Raw genomic sequence first — 22,975 nt, 5'->3', positions numbered from 1 at the left:
TGTTTGAACATAATATGTGCATTCTTTTACATCTTTGAGTTTGTTTCTTTTCTTTTTTCAGCATTAAACCAATCCGTGAATAATTCACTTTAAATACTATATGTCAAAAGGTTACATAATTTTACCATTATATCAACATGAATGCTAAGACATTTTATTTCAGTGTTAGATCAACAGATACTGTTGGAGCCGAAGTGTATACCGAAATGCTGTTGAAAAATACCACACCCTACATCACCACAAATGTAACTTGAATTGGTTCAAGATTTATGTTAGGCATAGGGGCTCAAAATACCTCAATACTTTTTATTGAACTGAGATCATCAAATTAACAATTTTCATGAAATGTCCCTCCGATTGATGGCTTAAATGGTGTCTTTAAGGGGCTGGAACCAAACATATTTTAATGTATACATGAAGACTTCAACATTAATGGCTGCCAAATATATACAGTTTCTAATCAAGTTATTTTCATTATTTTTTATAAAGAACTACATGTCAGTAATGGCCATATGCATGTAATGTGGTTTGTCTTTCTTAAAATATTTGTTGCCAATGATTTGCACTCTTAAAGTTTTTCCTCTGAAAGGTATCACTATAAATAAATTTTCCAACACACGCAAAAACCTCATCAACTGTAAAAAAATTCTTCGTTCAAATGTCTCTTAAAGTACCGATAAAACATTTAAACATTTTATGTGCTATCATTATGATTTAATTGTTCAACATTTGCTACAGGTTTCAGCAAATCAGGCAAAGAGGAAAATTGCAGAGTCTACAAAAACACCAATTGAGTTCATGGCAAAATATGATGACTTGAAATCAAAGAAGTATGTAACTTTACATTATGTAGAGATTTACTTTGAAGCTGTTGTAGTGATACTGATTTTTTGTGATACATTTTTACCAATCTTTTAATTTATGCTGGATTCATTCATTTTTCAGCTAGCATAAAGAGTTGCATTTTTTTTCAGAATTCACCCCATTAAATTAAATCCTTTTAATTCTTTCCATTCGCTTGAAATGGTATCCATTCCATTGATTAGCTGGTCCTGAGTTCAATAGTGATTTGGAGGGCATTCTCCAGAATTTTTTCTATTTACAAAGTGTACTGGTTCTTTCCAGGTAAACAGATATGACAGTGTCTCTGTATTCCTAAAACTTTTGAATCAATCAAAAAGTTGAATTGCTTTAAATTAGCTTTGAAATAGATTTGAGCATGAAACATAAGTATCTGGTATAAACGCAACAGCAGTGATCAAAATAGAACCATCTCCAAAGCCGTGCATTCATGAATGTTTAATTTGGCATGTTGATATTTTCAGCTTCATATATAATCCATGCAGGATTGCAACATTTACTCTGTATCAAGTTATAATTTAAGAAAATGAGTTTCCTTTGTCAACAAAGAATTTTGATGACTGCTACAATGTCCGACTCAAGCCTCTTCATGTAGAATTACATGCTACATGTACAAATTATTCCATTTTTCAGTGTCCGAGACCTGGATACTCTTGTCTTCTTTCTATCTAAGCTGGAAGATGAACACCAGGTTTGTTTTGTAAAATGTTCCAGAAGAAGACATTCAGAAGAAAATCAACATACATGTTATATTTTGGTCAGACAACATTCTCATTATTTGGATGTCCCAAATGGAAAATTTCCAAACAACTACCCATTTTCTTTACAACTGTTTTTGTAACGATGAAAGAACTGTCACAACAATTATAGGCAAATAAGTTCTTATATGTTTTTAATCCCCCTGGCAAAGAAAATCCATTAAAATTTAGTTTATTTGATCTTTTTTTAAAGCCTTATAAAAATCATAAGTATTATGGAATCACCTGTGAGGGAGGCAGGGGGCGGGCGGCGTTCAGGAGGACAATGTCTGCTCAATAACTCATACAGTTTAAATGGGATCTTCATAAAACGTGTTGATAATGTTTGTGGGCATAATGTCTCTACCAAGCTTGATAACCAGCCAGATCCCTAGAAGCAATTTTAAATATGTCAAATTGACCTTGTCTAGTCTCTTACTCAAACGGATTTAAATTGCTGATGATTTTTGTTGACATAGTGTCTTGGCCAAGTTTCATGAACAGCTAGATCCCATGAAACATTTTTATGCTCCCCCAAAAAAGTTTGGGGGGAGCATATAGTCGCCGCTTCGTCTGTCCGTCCGTGTGTCCGTCCGTGCACAATTTTTGCCGAGGCTATTTCTCAGCAACTAATGACCGGAATTCAATGAAACTTTATGGGAAGCTTCACTACCTAGAGGAGATGTGCATATTATCAGCGGGTTCTGGTCGGATGATTTTTCACAGAGATATGGCCCTTTGAAATTTTCCATTAACTGTACATATAGTGCAATTCTTGTCCGGGCTATTTCTCAGCAATTAATGACCGGAATTCAATTAAACTTTATGAGAAGCTTCACTACCAAAAGGAGATGTGCATATTATCAGCCTGTTCTGGTCGGATGATTTTTCACAGAGTTATGGCCCTTTGAAATTTTCCATTAACTGTACATATAGTGTAATTCTTGTCCGGGCTATTTCTCAGCAACTAATGACCGGAATTCAATGAAACTTTTTGGGAAGCTTCACTACCAAGAGGAGATGTGCATATTATCAGCGGGTTTTGGTCGGATGATTTTTCACAGAGTTATGGCCCTTTGAAATTTTCCATTGTACATATAGTGCAATTCTTGTCCGATTTATTTCTCAGCAACTTATTACATGAATTCAATGAAACTTTATGGGAAGCTTCACTACCAAGATGAGATGTGCATATTATCAGCGGGTTCTTGTCGGATGATTTTTCACAGAGCTATGGCCCTTTGAAATTTTCCATTGTACATATAGTGCAATGCTTGTCTGAGCTATTTCTCAGCAACTTATTATGGGATTCCAATGAAACTTTATGGGAAGCTTCACTACCAAGAGGAGATGTGTATATTATCAGCCGGTTATGGACGGATGATTTTTCACAGAGTTATGGCCCTTTGAAATTTTCTATAAACTGTACATATAGTGCAATTCTTGTCCGGGCTATTTCTCCCGAACTACTGACTGGAATACTATGAAGCTTTATGGGAAGCTTAACTACCTTGAGGAGATGCGCATGTTATTAGTGGGTTCTGGTTAGATGATTTATTATGCTCCCCCAAAATTTATTTTTGGGGGAGCATGTAGTCGCCGCTTCGTCTGTCCGTCCATCCGTCTGTCCGTGCACAATTTTTGTCCGGCTATTTCTCAGCAACTAATGACCGGAATTCAATGAAACTTTATGGGAAGCTTCACTACCAAGAGGAGATGTGCATATTATCAGCGGGTTCTGGTCGGATGATATTTCACAGAGTTATGGCCCTTTGAATTTTTTTATTAAAAATTCTTGTCCCCCCAACTACTGTGCCCTCAAGACGTTTCCTTTTATCTGAATATATAGTGCAATATTGTGACAAAAAAAAACTTTGGGGAGCATCACCCGTCTCCGACGGTTTCTTGTTTAGAGAGTTATGGCCCTTTGAAAGTTTTAAGTTGCTAAACCATCCATCGTATTATTTTGTCCAAAGTTATGCCCCTCAAGACGTTTCCTTTTATCTGAATATATAGTGCAATATTGTGACAAAAAAAACTTTGGGGAGCATCACCCGTCTCTGACGGTTTCTTGTTTACCTATGTGGCCTTAAATTAAAAAAAAGACAATTTCTGACTCAAACAGTAAAAAGATCATAATAAAACTTGGTGATAATGTTTTTGGGTATGTTGGGTATGTTATCTCAGACAAGTTTGATAAACAGCCAGATCACATGAAACACATCTGAATTATGGCCCTTGAATGGTAGAATATTGGCCAACCGACCTTGTCTTCCATTTTAACTTTTATAGTTTAAATTGTGTGATCATCAAACTTGGTCACAATCTAATAGGCTTAAAATCTTGGCCAAGTGTGATAACCAGCTATCCAGGTCGGCTGAACCTCAGTTTCTAAATAATTGCTCATAAATATTCTTTAATTTGCGAAATTTAGTTGATCTCTCTCTCTTATGCAACTAGTTTTAATCTTATAATCATTTAACTTGATAAATGTAACGCAGACCTTTTTGCGGGCATTTTTTGTAACGAGTTGGCACTCTTGTAATTGAATACTTTTCATATAACATTTTCATGCATGACGATTTTAAGCTAATCTATTTGTGTATTTTGCATAAATAGCCTAGATAACCAATTACATACTCATTTGGTCTTGTCTGTTATTAGAAAAGCTTTCCTCAAAAAGTAGTTTAACCTTCTATTATTTTTAGCACGGCTGTTTTCGGAGAAAACCCGAGGTATTGTCATAGCCAGCTCGTCGTGGCGTGTCATGTCCGTCGTCGTGTCCGCCGTCCGCAAAACCTTAACATTTTGTTAAGGTTTTAAACATTGGCTCTAATATCAAAGTGCTTTCACCTACAACTTTGAAACTTCATATGTAGCTGCACCTTGATGAGTTCTACACGCCACACCCATATTTGGGTCACTAGGTCAAAGGTCAAGGTCACTGTGACATCTAAAAAAATAATATCTGACGAGCTTTCATTTCTTAAAAAATGCACCCGCAGCCGAGCGTGGCACACGTTATGCGGTGCTCTTGTTATATTATAAAGTAATTTCTAATTCATATCAGTAGATGAAATCATTTTAATTATTCAGATTTAAAACACATTTTATTTAATATTCTTCTCAACATTTGTGACAAAAAAGAAGAATTGGTATTGCTTCTCCACCATATGTCTAAAAAAAGTTTTTGCTGGCTTGCAAAAGCATGTTTCAATGTTTTGGTCTGTCTTATTTCCAGGTGAAGGAGGTCCTGGAGACGATATTCAAGGAGCATGCAGAGGCAGTAGGGGCCACAACTGCGCCCCATGACATCCCGGCACAGTTACTTGCCCCTGGCTCGAAATACACACCTCAGAATCTGCTGGAGGTATCTTGAGCTTATTTTCTTAACAGGCAAACAGAGAGCTGCGTTATTCCTGTTAAAATGCTTGTATTTATTTCATAATATATGTATATTATACACACACAATTTACTAAGGCATGTACATTCACATACTTTATTCACCATATGTTATGTGTTTTCACTATATTATTACAATCGGTACACAAACTGAATTAATATCATACTTCAACCTTTATTACTTTACTTAAATAATAAGAATGTTGCTTTTATTTATGATTTTTTTATGTACGATTGTAAGTAACATTTTGAAGCAAAAGCATGTTATTTACTCCGCCCCAGTGTCTGCTTGCAAGCTTGATTATTTTAAATTTTAAATAATTTTGTTACATGACAGTTTAAGAATTAGCAAGTTTCATGTAGTATTTAACACTTCTCTAAGTAATTAAATTCTAGCATGTGAATGTTTTGTTTATTTTCTGTTTTATGAATTTTCTGTTCAAGATTTTTTTTCAAGGTATTTTATCTGTTGTAATGTTTATGAAAGCAAAAGGTAATATTTTTGCAACACATGGGCACAACAATACAAGAAGATGCTATTTTTCTGCTATGTTTGTGCCTGCTTTACTAGGTGAGGGCGGGATAGAATATTTTCCATCCATTTGTCACAACTCATTGAAATAAAGTACCTTCATAATATCTGTAAAAAAAATTACATGACATCATTAAGTATAATCTTAGCCTTTTATTTTCCACAAAAGGTCATGGTGAGGTCGTTGTTACTTTAAAGGAATACAAATTAAAAATTAAAAAATGTACATGTTTATAAGCTGTGGACAGTAAATTTTATATTGGGCTATACAGCTGCTGGTCTGCTGTTTGTTCTTAAGATATATTAATAAAACTTGTTTTATGTATGAAAAGCAAGGTTTGTGTAGCTGGGTTCGGTATAAGGAGAACCTATACTGCCTTGCTATATTACAGTCCACTCTCGTTATCTCGACATCGGATATCTGGATATTCTCGATATGTCGAAGTAAGCTCAATGTCCCATTTTTTTCCTTCTTTATCTATATAAATAAACATCGCTTATCTTGATTTTCGTTATGTCGAATAATTCGATATGTCGATATAAAATTTTGTCCCGAGTCCCGATTTAACATGTATTTACCATGGTTTATCTCGAAGTGCGAGTAACTTTTCCAGTATCGGCAAAAGGTGAGAAACTTTTTCTTTGATACTTCACCGTCCCGCTTCGCCCGGCTGCACCCGATACTGTGCAGTAGGAAATTGATCCGTTAATTGCATCAATGATCACACATGTGTAATGTCGTTAGCCATTAACACTTGATTAAGGCCTGTCACTTTAAGTGTCACTTTAACATCAATTAACTGCAATTTATACACAGCCTGCCGAAAGGCCGAAAGACTAATTGTTTTTACAAACAACATTCCAAAATGCATTGAGTTATATTTTTGCGTATATACACCGTCGATTACTCGACAGTTTAGAAAAATTATAACTGCATGTGTTCATGCAATTCTGTAATACTTAAACGTCATTTTAAGCATTTAAATAGCAAAATTAATCGTGCCTCGTAAAACGCGTATATATCAGGAAGAGAGTATTATGCCACACGGTGACGGCTTTAGTTAGATCACTTAGAAGGCAATTTGCGTCTCATTTTTTCTTTGAAAACGCCTAATCGGATATCTCGAACTCTCGTTATCTCGATATTTGTTCTTGTTCCCGCCGATTTCGAGATAACGAGAGTGGACTGTAGCTAGCTTTTATAGCGACACAGTAGAGTGTCTGTCTTAATAGAAACCAGGATGTCCGGGGTTCAGTCCCCATTGTGGTCGGGCACAATATGCACAATACTAAATTGTCATTAGGTGTTTTCATTGGTAGAAAACTTCCGTATTTCTTGCCATGCTGTCAAAGCCTTTTTCTACATAATTTACAACTACTACCCATATTAATTATTTAAACAGATACAGATGCAGCTAAAAAAGCTGAAGGAGGGCCCAGCGTTTTCTCAAGTAACAACATCGGAAATTCTACGGAAAGCACTTAGGGAAAGACCAATTCAAAGAAACGGTATGCAGTGTAACAATGATAAACACAATGTCAAAGACTTTATTGTTGTAGTCCAAATTGGTTTATTTGTCGAATGTGATCCATAAAATATTACATTCTCTTTATTTATTTGATGCCTTTTAGTTTTACTTACCATGGTCTGCATCCTTAAGTATACATGCAATTCAAATTGCCTATAGTTATCTCTGTGGTATTAATGAATAGTATAAAATGTTTATTGAATATTAAAAATATGCTTCACCTAGACATATACTCCGCCTTTCAGTAAACGTTCCCCACCAGCCTGACTGGCTGTTTCAGCGACCCGCCCTCACCATGGACTTCATTGTCGGAGTGGACGGACCCACAGACTCGGTATGTCATACCTACTCCTGTTGTAGTGTTCAAACTAAATTGGCCGGGCAGGAACAAATCAGGATTGAGAGATTGATGATATCAAGATTGATAACTGGATGGTTAAACTGTATTTTAGGAATGTCAATTGAAAACTTGATGAAATAAAATGTCTCTTTATGTGTTCAGGGTAATTGAGCGAGTCCACTGACCAAAGCCCATATCCTCTGGCCTTCAATTTATCAGAATTACATGGATGTCTTATTTGTACTCAGGAATTCTTGGCTGTGTCAAAGAGATTCAAAGAGTTATTGACATGAAACTGTACATGTGTGTTCAGGGTCTTTGTAAACAGTAATTGAATATTATGTCTTCAACATGACCTATGTTTACAAAGCATTATTTACCTGGCAATCTTCTTTTTCCTAAAATACACAGCAAAGTAGCTACAATTTTAAATCCAGCTTTATGTTAACATACTAAAGTAAAAGGCCTTGGTAATGTTTAACTGCACTCAGACATGCTCTACGCCGGTGTAATTTCATTACTATGCCTGTGAGGGCTTGTTATTTTTTCCTTTGTTTTTTCTCTGTCTGCATACTTAAAGGCCTTGTTGTTTCATTACTTTATTTCATTTTGATCTTCAGAACAAATACACACATATTTTCATGCCTTGCTATTTCACGTTTGTTTCTTCTCTATCTGCATGCTATTAATGGTTTCATTGCTATTTAACTCGTTTTTCTTCAGAACATTTTCATCATTGAAGCCTTCCCACACAAATACACTCATATTTTCAGGCCTAGTTATTTTACTTTTTCCCCTCAATCTGCACAATTAAATGCCTTGTTTTACAGCTATTTTGTTTATATATTTTTCCTCAGAACATTGTCCCCCTGGGCAGCCTGCCTACCATGATGCAGGAGCACGCCATCCTGGATGATCTGCTGTGCTGCCTACAGGTAAGGCATAACCACCAGCAACAGACCAACATCTAATAAATGTCCGTTGTCTCAATTCAAAGTTTTTTCTACCATTCAGCAAATTTGCCATTTATCAAAAATAAGTATCTTAGCTAGAACTTTTTCTTCTTAAAGCCCCTCAAAGTGCTGGATAAAGCGTAGCATTTTTATACGCCCATTTAAAAAAAACGGGACGTATTACAGTTTCACCTTGGCGGCGGGTGGGCGGCGTCCACAGCAGTTTCCGCTCTCTAATTCAAATAGTTTTCATCCTATCTTCACCAAACTTGGTCAGAAGTTGTATCTGGACAATATCTAGGTCAAGTTCGAATATGGGTCATGCCGGGTCAAAAACTAGGTCACTGGGTCACTTCATTTCAGTGCATTTCAAGCATTGAGCATGGTGTCCACTCTCTAATAGAAATAGTTTTCATCCGATAATCACCAAACTTGGTCAGAAGTTGTATCTAGAAAATATCTAGGTCAAGTTTGAATATGGGTCATGCTGGGTCAAAAACTTGGTTACAGGAATATTTAGTGCATTTCAAGCATTTAGCATGATGTCTGCTCTCTAATTGAAGTAGTTTTCATCCGATCTTCACCAAATCTGGTAGTAGTTGTGTCTAGACAATATCTAGGTCAAGCTCAAATATGGGTCATGCAGGGTCAAAAACTAGGTAATGAGGTCACTTAGTGCATCTCAAGCATTTATCATGGTGTCCGCTCTCTAATTGAAGTAGTTTTCATCTGATCTTCATAAAATTTGGTCAGAAGTTGTGTGTAGATGATATGTAGTTCAAGTTCAAATATGGGTCATGGTAAAGTTATCAAGTTGTACAAAACCTTCAAACGGGCGTATCATGTGACAGTTTGGCACTCTTGTTCATCTTAATACACATTAGGGTATTGAAAATTATAAGCCTATAGGGAAGGGGAGTGGATTGACATTGGCATATATGTGTTGTGTATTCAATGCCTATCATAACATTATTCTGGTGTAAATCAAGCAATATTTGCAAAGATGTTTGTATAGTTTTAAAAATAACAACCAATCAAATACTTTTTCTGTATTTACTTATTACAAAGCCTCACCGAAACAATAATAATTATTGTCCATTTGCTCTTATTTGGTACTTATCACTTAAAAAATGTTTTATGAATGCCCATGTTGGTATTTTATTCTTATTTGATTTGTATTTGTTCTAACACTGCTAGTAAACTTGACATCACAAGTCAATCTGGAAATATGCAACTTGCAAATTACCCAATAGCTTACCGATTCATTTTTACATTACTTTTGATGGAGTATTTTGAGGAAAAAAAACTTCGACTTCTTAACATCTTTGATATTATATTAGATATTTATCATATAATATATAAAGATATATAAATTTGATATATAAATAATACAATGGACAATGTTTCATCTTTGTTCTTAGCTTCAGAATTTGCTATCACTTTTTAATATGCCCTCTTTGTCTTCACCAGGGTATAGAGGGAAAGTACATACTGGCTAGAGCCCTCACTGAGCGATATGCTCCAAAAGAATTCATGATTGACCAAAGTCTAGGTATATTGTGTTGAATAAATTAGTTTTGTGTGTTTTTATTGCTCAAAATGTATATACCCACTTGCTATTATTATTATGGTGTATAAGGTAAACAAATTTTGTTAAGTAATATCAAATTTACAAGTGGTTGATGTGTATATATTTTTTTCTCTGGTGGTCATTTCAATGATAGCTTCAGCTAACTCCCTGCCAAAACATACTTTGTTAGTTGTATTTATCTCAACATGAAATCATGAAGCCTAGTTTGTTTCATATATATTTCACATGTTGTTGTATTTTAATACAAATGCAAACAAAGTTTTTGAAGAGGTATATTGGATTCTCTCTGTTGGTCAGTTAGTTGGTCACTTGGTTACTTGGCATAAAATGTTGTAAGTTTGTTGAGCAACTTTTTAATTATTCTGAAGCGTTTGAATTCATACTTGAAATATGCCATCACCATGAAGTGTAGATATTCAAGACTATTTTATATAATCGATTATTTACACAGAGTAAGTTGCCATTGCCCATAGCTGACTAAGAAATTTGGAGATATTATGGTCATAACATATGTGACAAAGCTCTAGTTTATTTATGTTCACAGATGCCTCCCTGCAAGAAATGGTGAAGAGAATTCTGCCACTGGCTTCAAACTATTCAACTGTTGTTAGGTTTATTGAAGGTAAAAAATTAATTGAGTAAATAACATTTGTAATCCAAGGTTTTAGAAATGGTTTAAACCAGAAAGCATCTGAAAGCATTGGCAAAAGTAAGGAAGGGCCTTGTTTTACCGAAACTATGAATTTTTCTAAAAGTGCCCAGAGTTGTATTTAATTTTTAAAAAGGTAAGAAGTTTGTGTTTAATGGACATTAATGGACATTAATTTAATGAAGTTGTTTTATTGGTGTGCAACAAAGTCAATATTCATGAAATTTCCAGATTTTGACCTATAACATTATGCATTGTAATGATGAATGAATTGATAAGCCTAAAACGATAAACAAATCAAACCTAGACATGAGCATTTACTACATTTATTATGCTCAAATTTATTTTCGGGGGAGCATATAGTCAACGCTTCGTCTGTCCGTGCTTGTGTGTGTGCGTCCGTCCGTGCACAATTTTTGTCCGGGCTATTTTTCAGCAACTAATGACCGGAATGCAATGAAACTTTATGGGAAGCTTCACTACCAAGAGGAGATGTGCATATTATCAGCAGGTTCTGGTCGGATGATTTTTAGCTCGGCTGTTTTCGGAGAAAACCCGAGCTATTGTCATAGCCAGCTCGTCGCTCCATAGGCGTCGTGCTAAAACCATAACATTGGCCATAACTTTTTAAATATTGAAGATAGCAACTTGATATTTGGCATGCATGTGTATCTCATGGAGCTGCACATTTTGAGTGGTAAAATTTCAAGGTGAACATCATCCTTCAAGGTCTAGGGTCGGAAAAACAAAGTCAAGGGAAGTAATAAGCTTTAAATGGACATAGTTATCTGACCTGCCCACGTATATATTTTAGTTAAGTAAATCAAAGCGGCTCAGTAGGCGGCATTGTGTTTCTGACAAACACATTGTGGTAAAAGGTCAACGTCAAGGTCATCCTTCAAGGTCTACGGTAAAAAATAAAAATTTAAGGAAAGTAATAAGCTTTAAAGGGAGATAATTATTCAATATTGAACATAGCCACTTTATATATTTGGCATGCATGTGTATCACATTTTGAGTGGTGAATCTACAGTCACGGTAGTGGCTTTTAATTATTTGCTACTAAAACTAGAGATTTGTTAGAGACAATTATTTTCAAGGTAAGTAATTTATATAATTATAAATCTCATATTATATATTTCCTTACCAAGTATTGGAGTTCTTTTCACAGTTACTGTACAGATTTATTATTTTGATTATTTATAACTCAAATGATTGATTTGTCAAAGATTTATAAATTATATAATTCTCATTTATGTACTTAGTTGTTAATAGTAGTGTTCATTACATACCTGTGGACTTATGTCCATAGATAAATGATGAACTCTGGCTATGATCTCTTTGATAAACCACAGGCCTTGGTTGTCAGTGATGTCTGACTTGGTCATTTTTGACTGTCTACAGACCACCCCCCTATTGGATTGGACAAAATCCAAGGGAAGTAATAAGCTTTAAAGGGAGATGATTTCTATACCTGCCAAATGATAAGTAGAAATTTTATTTCAAAGTGGCGCACTAGGGGGCATTGTGATTCTGACGAACACATCTCTTGTTGGGTCACTAGGTCAAAGGTCAAGGTCACTGTGACCTCTAAAAAAAAATTCTGACAAGCTTTCGCAGCCGAGCGTGGCACCCGTTATGCCGTGCTCTTGTTCACAGAGTTATGGCCCTTTGAAATTTGAAATGTTCTATAAAAAAATTATTGTTCCCCCAACTACTGTGCCCTCAAGACGTTTCCTTTTATCTGAATATATAGTGCAATATTGTGACAAAAAAAAACTTTGGGGAGCATTTCTTGTTTTAATTTGATTGAATCAAAAGCTTTAGTTATTGTAACACTCTTGAGTCTATTCCTCAAACGAATCAGTACTTGGTGTCTTGGAAAGAAATCTTTAGAAAAAAAACAGAAAGGGGATTAAACATGGGACCTCTTGATGGCAAAGCAGACACTATTCCCACTATTAAACCTTGACGTTTATATCCCTTTTCCTTGTACTCATTTCAGAGAAGTCAGCGTTTGAGTACGGCCTGGTGAACCATGCCCTCAGCTCTGCCATGCGCACCCTGATCAAGGACTACATGGTGCTGGTAGCACAGCTGGAGCAGCAGCTCAGACATGTATGCAGTGCATGGCTTGTATACAGGCATAAGAGTCACCTTAAAGGCTCAATCTAAGTCTCGTGTTTTTGACCTCCCCATCTCCCCAATATTGCTTGCATTTTATGCCAGTGTACTGGCAACCCGCATATGTCATAGTTCGGTAAATCTTATCACAATAATATCATATTGATACCAATTATAAATTGATATAATTGGTATCAATATGATATTATTTTAATCTGGGTATCATAGCTACAGCAGCAGGTCAAAATTGTGTTTACCAGCTTCCAATATCACGAACACACGTAAGAGTACATTTATTTTGAATATGATTTTAAATGACAGTCATTAAAAGAGTTCTTAAGACAATTCAGCAGAACTGTACCAATAGAAACTGGTTTATCATACTGCCATCAAATGATATGGAGGTGGGGACATAAAATGTTTTTGTTAGTCCAAATAATGTTTAGTTTGGATCGATCATCTATATTTATTGTTTATGTTATGTTCTCTTAGTTTGTTTACATTTGCATTTCAGGGCAGTCTATCCCTTCAGAAGCTGTGGTTTTACATCCAGCCCTCAATCAAAACTCTGGATATCATGGCATCTGTGTCGAACTCCATTAACAGGGTAGGACTGCTTGATCATCTCATTGGTTAAGTGTTGTGTGTTCTAAAAGGTATGTTGGGTGATATCAATGGAAACGAGGGTATTATCAAAAGCCGCATTTTTTTAAAAAGAAGGTTAATATTATGGCATGAGCATACTTGTGTTTTAACTCATATCTTCATTGAAATGAAACTTGCGACATCCTTGAGTAATGATTGGATAGTTATGCAAATTAATGTAAACATTATTTGTTTAAACCTATTTATGTATGTATTATCAATCTGCTTATTGAGACACCATTGTCCCCTTCCTGGGTAGAACCAGAAATTGGTGTTTTACGTGAAAATCTTAAGAAAACTAAACTAGTTGGGATTGGGATCTCCCCTACGGCAGATATCATATCAGCCATGTCACTGTGACCTTAATATGATTATTGTGGAACCGGAGGGGACTTATGGTTTTAACTCCATCTGTCTGTCAGTCTGTCTGTCAGTCCGTCACACTTTTCTGGATCCTGCGATAACTTCATATTTTTTCATGAAACTTGAAACATGGATAGATGGCAATATGGAGATTATGCACGTCATTTCATTTTGTTCCTATGTCAAAATTTCTGGTTGCTATGGCAACATATAATAAAAAAAAATATTATTTTTTACTGACAATGGTGGAGTTTCACCGGTTGGGGACCATATTGCTTGGTAATCTCTTGTTATTTATTATAAGTAAATACAAATCCAGCAGCATTAAAAAGGTAGTTTGATTAATCATCACAGGCTTAACCATGTACTTCTGCATATAAATTTAAGTGTTAAACACGACATCTAAGTTTTATCAGCTTATTTTCTATAATTGATTGATTACCATATGATCCCCAAGTGTTGTAGCATGTAAATTTCTTTACCTTCATTTATACTAAAAAAGAGAGAGATTGTAATACTATACTTGAAGATGCTTTGAGAATCATTTTTAATGACTGTATTTCAGGGGGAATGTATTGGTGGAGCTGTACTAAGTCTTCTGCATGAAAAAACATCAAGCTTTATTGGGTAAGCTTTGACTATGGGCAAGTTTAAGCAAGCAAACACTTGGCACCAAGACATAAGCAATGTGATGTCTCTCCAGTTGATGAGGGTTTCCCCCCAACTGTCAAAGTCTCATCTAGTCTCCTACCTAAAAGCAAAAAAGTGTATTTATAAAATAATGTTTTCCATTCCACATGCACACAGAAATATTCAAAAATAAAGTCATGGCAAGTGCCCATACAGATAATTGTCTTCAAATAAATAATTTACCTTTGTTAGAGGGTATATCATTGAACACCAAAAATATTTAGTATACTGTAACCTTGTAACATCTCACATTTATTAGCTTAACATTTTTTGAGAAATATTATTCACAAATTGTTCTAAAATGATAAATTTGTATAGACATCATTTAAAAGTATTTTTACTTCATAATATGCTTCCTGTGACTTAAAACCACATGACTATTCTGTTTACACCTACTTATGTTGTAGGGATGTGAAAGGGCAGGAACTCTGTCTGTACCTCACTCAGTCTGTAAGTAGTTGCGTCCCTTACACAATGTGGAATTATCACATGTATATATTTCCTTACTAGGTAATTGTGACAGAACCTTTTTTCACGACCATTCCCTTTGTTGCTTTCACTTATGACATATTTAAAGTTTGTTAAATAAAAAAAAAGTTATAATATACATATCTGTTTTAATCTCAAAGGGCTATGGTGTAAATCTATTAAAAAGTATTCATTTTAATATTATAGATGTTGTTATACCACTGTGAGGATGGGCCATATCGGTGGGTTTGATCTGTTTTCTTGTTGGTTGGTCTGCAGGCATATGTTGCTAAGAAAACTTCCCAAATGATTTTATTTCAACTTGAAATATGTCATCTCCACGAAGTGTAGAAGTGCAGGAAGCTTCTTTTATTCCCAGTGGTCCACACACTCCAGTTATTTTCCCTTGAACATAACTGACAAAGTTGTGTGGGATGTATAATTCATTAGTCATATTTGTAACATAGCTCTTGTTTATTAAATAACCTAAGAATTTAAGCATTAATTTGATGTTTTACGTTTGAAGTATTTGTCCAACAGGCCTGTGTTCCATACCTTGAGATACTGGAGAAGTGGATATATAAAGGCACCATAACAGACCCATACTCTGAGGTGAGAAAGAGACACTGAACTATTTCTAGTTCAGGCCACATGACCTTATTTCCTTTCACCTGCATTGAGGGAAAAACTGCTGTAAAAATTATGCTGTTTTTTTTCCACCTATTAAAAAAACACAGAAAATATGCCCTGCATAGTGACCTGATTTAATCCTTTTAAATGACACCATTAGAGTTTGTGATATTTTTTTCTCAATCCATTTTCGTTAGTTTTATTTTCAAAATTAAGTTTGAAAAATAAGAGAATGGTGGAATTATTCAACATATAATGCCACATTGCTGCAAAAAAGGTACCATGTGCCTTCTATTTTCAATATCATATGGTACCTTTTTGCACCAAGGGTGCGATATATAGTACCTAGTTTGTGATGACTACATATATGTTAATTTAGCCTGGCTTAAACAACTCTGATTGATTTTTATTGAAAACTAACCAAGTAGTGTCAGTGTATTTGATTACTAGCATGTTTTCCTAGATTGAGGCTCATGTAGATGTTTTATTGTCCCCTACCGGTTTCACCGGAGGGGACTTATGGTTTGCGCTCTGTGCGTCTGTCTGTGAGTCTGTCTGTCACACTTTTCTGGATCCTACGATAACTTTAAAAGTTCTTAATATTTTTTCATGAAACTTGCAACATGGATAGATGGCAATATGGACATTATGAACGTCATTTCATTTTGTTCCTACGTCAAAAAAAATATCTGAAAATGGTGGAATTTCTGACAATGGTGGAGCCGGTAGGGGACCATATTGCTTGACAATAGCCTTGTTGATACTTATTCTACAGTTTCTGGTGGTGGAGAATGTCACTATACAGAAGGAGAAACTTCAGGAGGAATACAATGATGAATATCCTTTATTGGTTCATAACTTATTTAGTAAAAAGCATACGCATTCCAATATGGGCCTTTCAGGGAATGTATCATGAGAATTTCATAAGTTGCTCTGCTAGAAATCATAGCTAACTGAAACAATCAGTTTCAGTAAATAAATGATCTTGTTTTTACAAAATTTCTGGGGCCCATCTCATAAAGCATTATGTGGAACGTTAAAGTTATGATACAATGTTTCAAGCACCAACTCCAAAGATTTTTAGCGAGGCTGTTTTCGGAGAAAACCCGAGGTATTGTCATAGCCTGCTCGTTGTCCGCCGTCAGCCGTCCGCCAGCGTCGTTCTAAAACCTTTACATTGGCTCTAAAATCAAAGTGCTCCATCTACAACTTTCAAACTTCATATGTAGATGCACCTTGATGAGTTCTACACGCCACACTCATTTTGGGTCACTAGGTCAAAGGTCAAGGTCACTGTAACATCGAGAAAAAAAAAATCTGACAAGCTTTCGCAGCCTAGCGTGGCACCCGTTATGCGGTGCTCTTGTTTATTATTTATTATCCCTCACCAAAGGCGGAGGGATATTGGTTTGGCGTTGTCGGTCCATCCGTCTGTCATTCCCTTAGTCTGTCACAAAACTTTGCATAGCTTTATCTCAGAAACTATATTAGATATTAACATGAAACTCCATGTGTGTATAGATGTCAATGAGAAGAAGTGCCATGCATATAAACCATAACACTACACTTTTTTATGCTCCCCCAAAAATGTTTAGCATATAGTCGCCGCTTCGTCTGTCCGTCCGTCCGTGCACAATTTTTGTCCGGGCTATTTCTCAGCAACTAATGACCGGAATTCAATGAAACTTTATGGGAAGCTTCACTACCAAGAGGAGATGTGCATATTATCAGCGGGTTCTGGTCGGATGATTTTTCACAGAGTATTGGCCCATTGAAATTTTCCATTAACTGTACATATAGTGCAATTCTTGTCCGGGCTATTTCTCAGCAACTAATGACCAGAAATTAATGAAACTTTATGGGAAGCTTCACTACCAAGAGGAGATGTGCATATTATAAGCGGGTTTTGGTCGGATGATTTTTCACAAAGTTATGGCCCTTTGAAATTTTATATAAAAAAAATTCTTGTCCCCCCAACTACTTTGCCCTCAAGACGTTTCCTTTTATCTGAATATATAGTGCAATATTGTGACAAAAAAAAACCTTTGTGGAGCATCACCCGTCTCTGGCCGTTTCTTGTTTGATAAGAGTTTTTGCCCTTTGATTTTTGTATGATGTAACTTTTTATGCCCCCTTTCGAAGAAAAGGGGGTATATAGTTTTTGCACTGTCTGTCAGTCTGTCACACTTTTCGTGTCAACTCTCTAATTCAAATAGTTTTCATCCGATCTTTACCAAACTTTGTCAGAAGTTGTATCGAGACAATAATTAGGTAAAGTTCAATATGGGTCATGCCGGTTCAAAAAATAGTAATTAGCATGGTGTCCGCTCTCTTATTGAAGTAGTTTTCATCTGATCTTTACCAAACTTGTTCAGAAGTTGTATCAAGACAATATCTAGGTCAAGATCGAATATGGGTCATGCCGGGTCAAAAACCAGGTCATGGGGTGATGTCGGTCCGTCTGTCCCTCACACTTTGCGTTTAGATTTTGAATAATGCTCATAACTTCTATGTCGCTTCAGATAGCAATTTCATATTTGGCATGCATGTGTATATGGACAAGGCCTTTCCATACGCACACAAATTTTGACCCCTGTGACCTTGACCTTGAACCTTGGTCCACGTTAAGGTTTCGAAATCTGCGTTTAGGTTTCGAAAAAAGCTCTTGACTTCTACCAAGCCTTTATAGGTGGCATAAGTCATCCTATGGTGACAGCTCTTGTTAGTGCTATACTGTAAAACCATTAAATTTCGTGTGGTACAAATTTTCGTGGATTTCGTTGTTCCGCTGAACCACGAATTCAAGTACCAACGATTCTTTTTACATTTTTAATCCGAAATCGGTCCTTTCCGAATGTCATTTCCGACATTCTCTATTGTTTTCGGTTATCTGAGATATTTGATTGAGATATGCTATGTAATACAATATGTTGTTTTCTTGTCATGTGTTTGGTTAATAATACTTTTTAAAGTCTCTATAACGCTCAAAATCAACGAAAATTTTGTTAAGTATTTCGTAAAATAAAGTTAACACCTTTACAATCAGTGTTCCTTGTAGCAATAGCCAAAATAGATGTGGTATGATTACATAGATTTTTGTAGATACAAAATGGTTGTTTTTATTTATTTGTGGCCACAATTAATTCCCGCGAATATATCTTTTCATACGACACACGAACACCATGGTAGTGTTCATGTGTCGTATGAATAGATAATGCAAAACAATAATAAAAACGAGCATTTTGTATCTACAAACATCTATTTTACCAGACCACATCTGGCGTTGAAATTTTGGCAATTGCCATAAGGAACACTGATTTTAATTGGTTAAGTTTATTTACGAACAATTGTACGCAATGTTTGTTGATTTTGAGTAGTAATGTTACTTTAAATAAAGCACGGAATTTAAACTGTACATCAACGATTGTTCTCTTTTACGTGACGTTGTCAAATTAACAGTTTGCAGATTTATCACATATGTCAATTAGTGCCAATTAAAGTTAAAAGAGACATAACGGTTTTCACACGTGTATTTTGGGGACCTTATTACTCAATTGTTCCTACTAGGGACCGATTGAGCAGAGAATTGCAAATATTGTCAAAACAACTTTGATAGCAATTAGCGAGCGGGGACCCACAAGATCACCGCTTATTCGCTCTTGTCGACAATTATCGGCAACACTTTCATGCTTCAGTGCACATTAACCTCAAGCCTTGCTGTCAACAAAGATTAGCAGATTATTCTTCGTTATTACTCTGGTTGTTTTAAGAAAAGTTTAATTATTATGACTGTCAATCTTCCCCGAAAATTTGAAATCCACGAAATTATGTGTCAACGAATTAGCGACAGGATCCTGATTTATAGTCATTGGTGAAATGTCTCAAATTAGACTTTGATTTTGAACTAATATTTAAGTAATGTATAAGAAACTTCCTTAACCTATGGTTTACCTACTGGGAGCACCACTACACGATCTGTCGTGAGAGGATACCAGTGTTCCTGGAACAGATGGCTGACAAGATACTCAACACAGGCAAATACCTCAATGTGGTGAGACAGTGCGGTAAGTGGCCTTTATGTGTTGATAATAATTGAGATTCTTATTGAAGGTTTGAGTTGGTATTCTATCTGAATTAGAAGAGCACTGGAATACAAGTCAGAAAAATGAAGGTCTGGCAAATTGTACGGGGAAATTATGGTCATGAAATTATGTTTACGGTAATTTCCCTCGTACCTGTTATTTAAGTAGAGCAGTTGTCAGTTACTGGCCTGAGAATGTTCTCTTAGTACTGGTAAAACAGCTTACCAAAGAAAAGTGTTAGTAGGTAAAGTAATCTCTTTGATAAGACCAAAGTTCAGTTGATAATAGTAAAAAATGAATAACAGCCTTTTGAAACAATAATAATACACACAGGTTACAATATTAAATTCTTCAGCCAAAACACTGGAGTAAAAAATCACAAACTAAACATTTTAAGATTTTGTTTCTTATATTATAGTCATATGATATAATATTGTGATAAGTGACAATTGTGATTACTAGCATTATACTGCTTTCAAATTAATGAATCCCTGTAACAAAATAAATTATAAATAATATCCATGTAAAAAAAATCGATCACAATTTAATCTGAATGTGCAGCCATTTTGTTAATTTAAAAAAGGAAAAATGTTATGTGAATGAATTTAAGCTTCTTTTTCAAAATTATAGTAGCCGATTAGCTAGTTTGCCTATTAGAAATGCCAACAGATAAATCGATGTCTATATTAATCAATATTCATCTATGGTCCCTATCTTTCAGGTCGTGATGTGCAATGCCCCAGTGCAGAGGAGATAGTGTACACGCTGAAGGAGAAGAAGTACTATGAGCACATAGAGCGGGCCTACAGCTATGCCAGCAAGCTGCTACTCGACCTGCTCATGGAGGAGAAGGAACTGCTGGCAAGAATCAGGTACACGGGATTTATTGTCAAAGCTAGTGCAATGCGATTAGGTAAAGGGGCCGCATTTTTTAAGTTTCTGAGGGCAATGCAATCAGGTTAAAGGTCTGTATGTTTAAACTTTCTAAGGGCAATGCAATTAGGTACAGGGGTCTAATTTTCTTAGTTTCTAAGGGCCAATGCAATCAGGTTAAGGAACAGTCATTTTAAACTTTTGGGGGCAATGCAATCAGGTACATTGGCCGTATTTTTTAAGTTTCTGGGGGCAATGCAATCAGGTACATTGGGCGTATTTTTGAAGTTTCTGGGGGCAATGCAATCAGCTACAGGGGCTGTATTTTTTAAATGTTCTTGGGGCAATGCTTTCAGGTTAAGGGACTGTAAAGAGATTTTAAACCTTTTGAGGGCAATGCAGTAAGGTGTAAGGGCCGTATGTTTAAACTTTCTGAGGACGATTTAGTCAGGTTTATGGACTGTATTTAAAAAGTTTCTGAAGACACTGCCATCACGTTCAGTTGTCATATTTTTAAATGTTCTAATGGCAATTCAATGAGGTTCAGGGGCCGTTTAATGTTGTTCAGGTATTAATATCAAAGTTTATGCGTCTGCATATATTTATATGAGGGTGTATGCATTTTGCGTTAATTTACGTGAGGGCCTTTTCATCAATCACTGCCACTGCCCTTAATCCAAAGTTTGCATAAAATTTCACAATGTTGCTTGCCTTTGTTCAGGTCTATAAAGCACTACTTCCTACTGGATAAGGGAGACTTCATCGTTCAGTTCATGGACATGACGGAGGATGAGATGAAACAAGACCTGGAGAACATCCACTGTGTGAGGCTGGAGTCCCTGCTGGAGCTGGCACTGAGAACCAGCACTGCTAACGTGGACCCGTACAAAGATGATCTCAAGTGTGTTATGTTGAGCTTTGGAGGGCTAGCTCTTGTTTGAATTTTCACTGTAGCCCAATTTAGATTTCTTAATCAAGGTTCTTCTTTTTATGCCCCAGGTAGGGTGGCATATAGCAGTTGAACTGTCCGTCAGTCCGTCTGTCTATCTGTCTGTCCGTCTGTCAAAAAACTTTAACATTGGCCATTACTTTTGCAATATTGAAGATAGCAACTCGATATTTGGCATGCATGTGTATATCATTGAGCTGCAAGTTATGAGTGGCAGGGATCATATTTTTTTCGGTTTTGCCGGTCCTAGACCGATTGGGGTCATGAAAGACCGATTGAAAATCCCAAACAGTCGGTCCGATTCTATTTGCTATTAAAATTCCTATGTCATGAAATCGATTACACAGTGTACATGCTAACACACCCTAATGACATTCTTATCTCGATTAGGTGTGATAAATTATTCGCTGCAGTCTCTAAACCGGTCAGGACCGGTTTATTGCACGTCAGACCAAGAATCAAAAACTTATGAACAGCGGATTAAAAACGCATCCGAAAAGACGCGGCTGAATGCACGCGCTGTAAATAAACAAAACATGCCAATACATATTCCACCAGCGTAATAATCCAGTAATATAATTATGAATGAAAGTCGCGGATCTGATTGACAGAACAGCCGAAAGTTATTTTTATGGGCGGAACTTCACTGAAAATAGTACACAAGAAAAATAATATACATTGAATAAATCTTAAGTAAAACCGTGTTAGAATCGAAATAATTCGTGTACTTTATACTTTGTTGTTGAATAACTCACGACCGGAAAATTAGATGCGTGGTTTCAAATGCTTCGCTCTCGTGATTAAATCCCTACGCATCTAAACTATCGGACGTGGGTTATTTGACAACAAATTATTTCTTAATTATTTGGTTTGTTGTTGTCAGTAGCCAACTTACGCACAGACATTTGTTTGCTTTAGTGCACGTCTGTAAGATAGTATCGAGTCGACAACAATTTAAAACATCGGTATAGTCTTACACAGATTAATAATATTGACAACGATGAAAAAAGTCTGATAAAACAGCACACGAAACAACAATGAAATACCAAATGATAAAACCAGTTGAGAAAACTCGTTCCGTTAAAAAAATGCCTAAGGAACTTTTACTTGTACATGTATTATACCACCTTCATGAATGGCAAAATCAATGGTATATATTATAACGTAATTTGTCATGGTTTCGGATACACATTTTCGGATACTTTTCCCATTTATATCCGGACCGATTGATGTTGCCGGAAAATATGATCCCTGATGAGTGGTGAAAGGTTAAGGTCAAGGTAAAAAAAAACAAATCCAAGCAAAGTAACAAGCTTTAAAGGGAGATAATTTTTATTTATCATTAGGCAGGTACTGATCATTTTTACAAGGGAAGTAATATTTTTTATTGTATCCTTTAAAAAAATATTACTTCCCTTGTAAAAATTATCTGAATGTGCCAAATGATATAAAACATTAAATAAATCAAAGCGGTGCATAGTGTTTCTGACAAACACATCTCTTGTTTTTAACCTATGTTATGGAGTTTTATGAAGAAAAGGCTCTTACCAAATTGG

The 22,975-nt window shown here is 35.7% G+C and overlaps 1 protein-coding gene across 5 annotated transcripts in view; it reads left to right on the top strand.

The window, feature by feature from the left end:
* Window positions 1-22,975, top strand: part of LOC127850583 (gamma-tubulin complex component 2-like) — a 51,395-nt gene that overhangs the window by 6,474 nt on the left and 21,946 nt on the right. For all 5 annotated transcript variants that reach the window (XM_052383710.1, XM_052383708.1, XM_052383709.1 and 2 more), the window contains exons 3-20: window positions 164-245; window positions 739-830; window positions 1,495-1,552; window positions 4,840-4,968; window positions 6,937-7,042; window positions 7,308-7,396; window positions 8,260-8,337; window positions 9,826-9,907; window positions 10,491-10,568; window positions 12,601-12,713; window positions 13,234-13,326; window positions 14,293-14,354; window positions 14,825-14,867; window positions 15,426-15,497; window positions 16,291-16,352; window positions 19,467-19,579; window positions 20,319-20,469; window positions 21,192-21,371. In XM_052383710.1, the coding sequence (XP_052239670.1) occupies window positions 164-245; window positions 739-830; window positions 1,495-1,552; window positions 4,840-4,968; window positions 6,937-7,042; window positions 7,308-7,396; window positions 8,260-8,337; window positions 9,826-9,907; window positions 10,491-10,568; window positions 12,601-12,713; window positions 13,234-13,326; window positions 14,293-14,354; window positions 14,825-14,867; window positions 15,426-15,497; window positions 16,291-16,352; window positions 19,467-19,579; window positions 20,319-20,469; window positions 21,192-21,371 (1,683 nt within the window). The remainder of the gene's footprint in view (window positions 1-163; window positions 246-738; window positions 831-1,494; window positions 1,553-4,839; window positions 4,969-6,936; window positions 7,043-7,307; window positions 7,397-8,259; window positions 8,338-9,825; window positions 9,908-10,490; window positions 10,569-12,600; window positions 12,714-13,233; window positions 13,327-14,292; window positions 14,355-14,824; window positions 14,868-15,425; window positions 15,498-16,290; window positions 16,353-19,466; window positions 19,580-20,318; window positions 20,470-21,191; window positions 21,372-22,975) is intronic.

This window comes from Dreissena polymorpha, chromosome 11 (genome assembly GCF_020536995.1).
Source record: "Dreissena polymorpha isolate Duluth1 chromosome 11, UMN_Dpol_1.0, whole genome shotgun sequence".
NCBI classification, from domain to species: Eukaryota; Metazoa; Mollusca; class Bivalvia; order Myida; family Dreissenidae; genus Dreissena; species Dreissena polymorpha.
The sequence above is the reverse complement of the archived record's forward strand: the minus strand, read 5'-3'. Positions and strand labels throughout refer to the sequence as shown.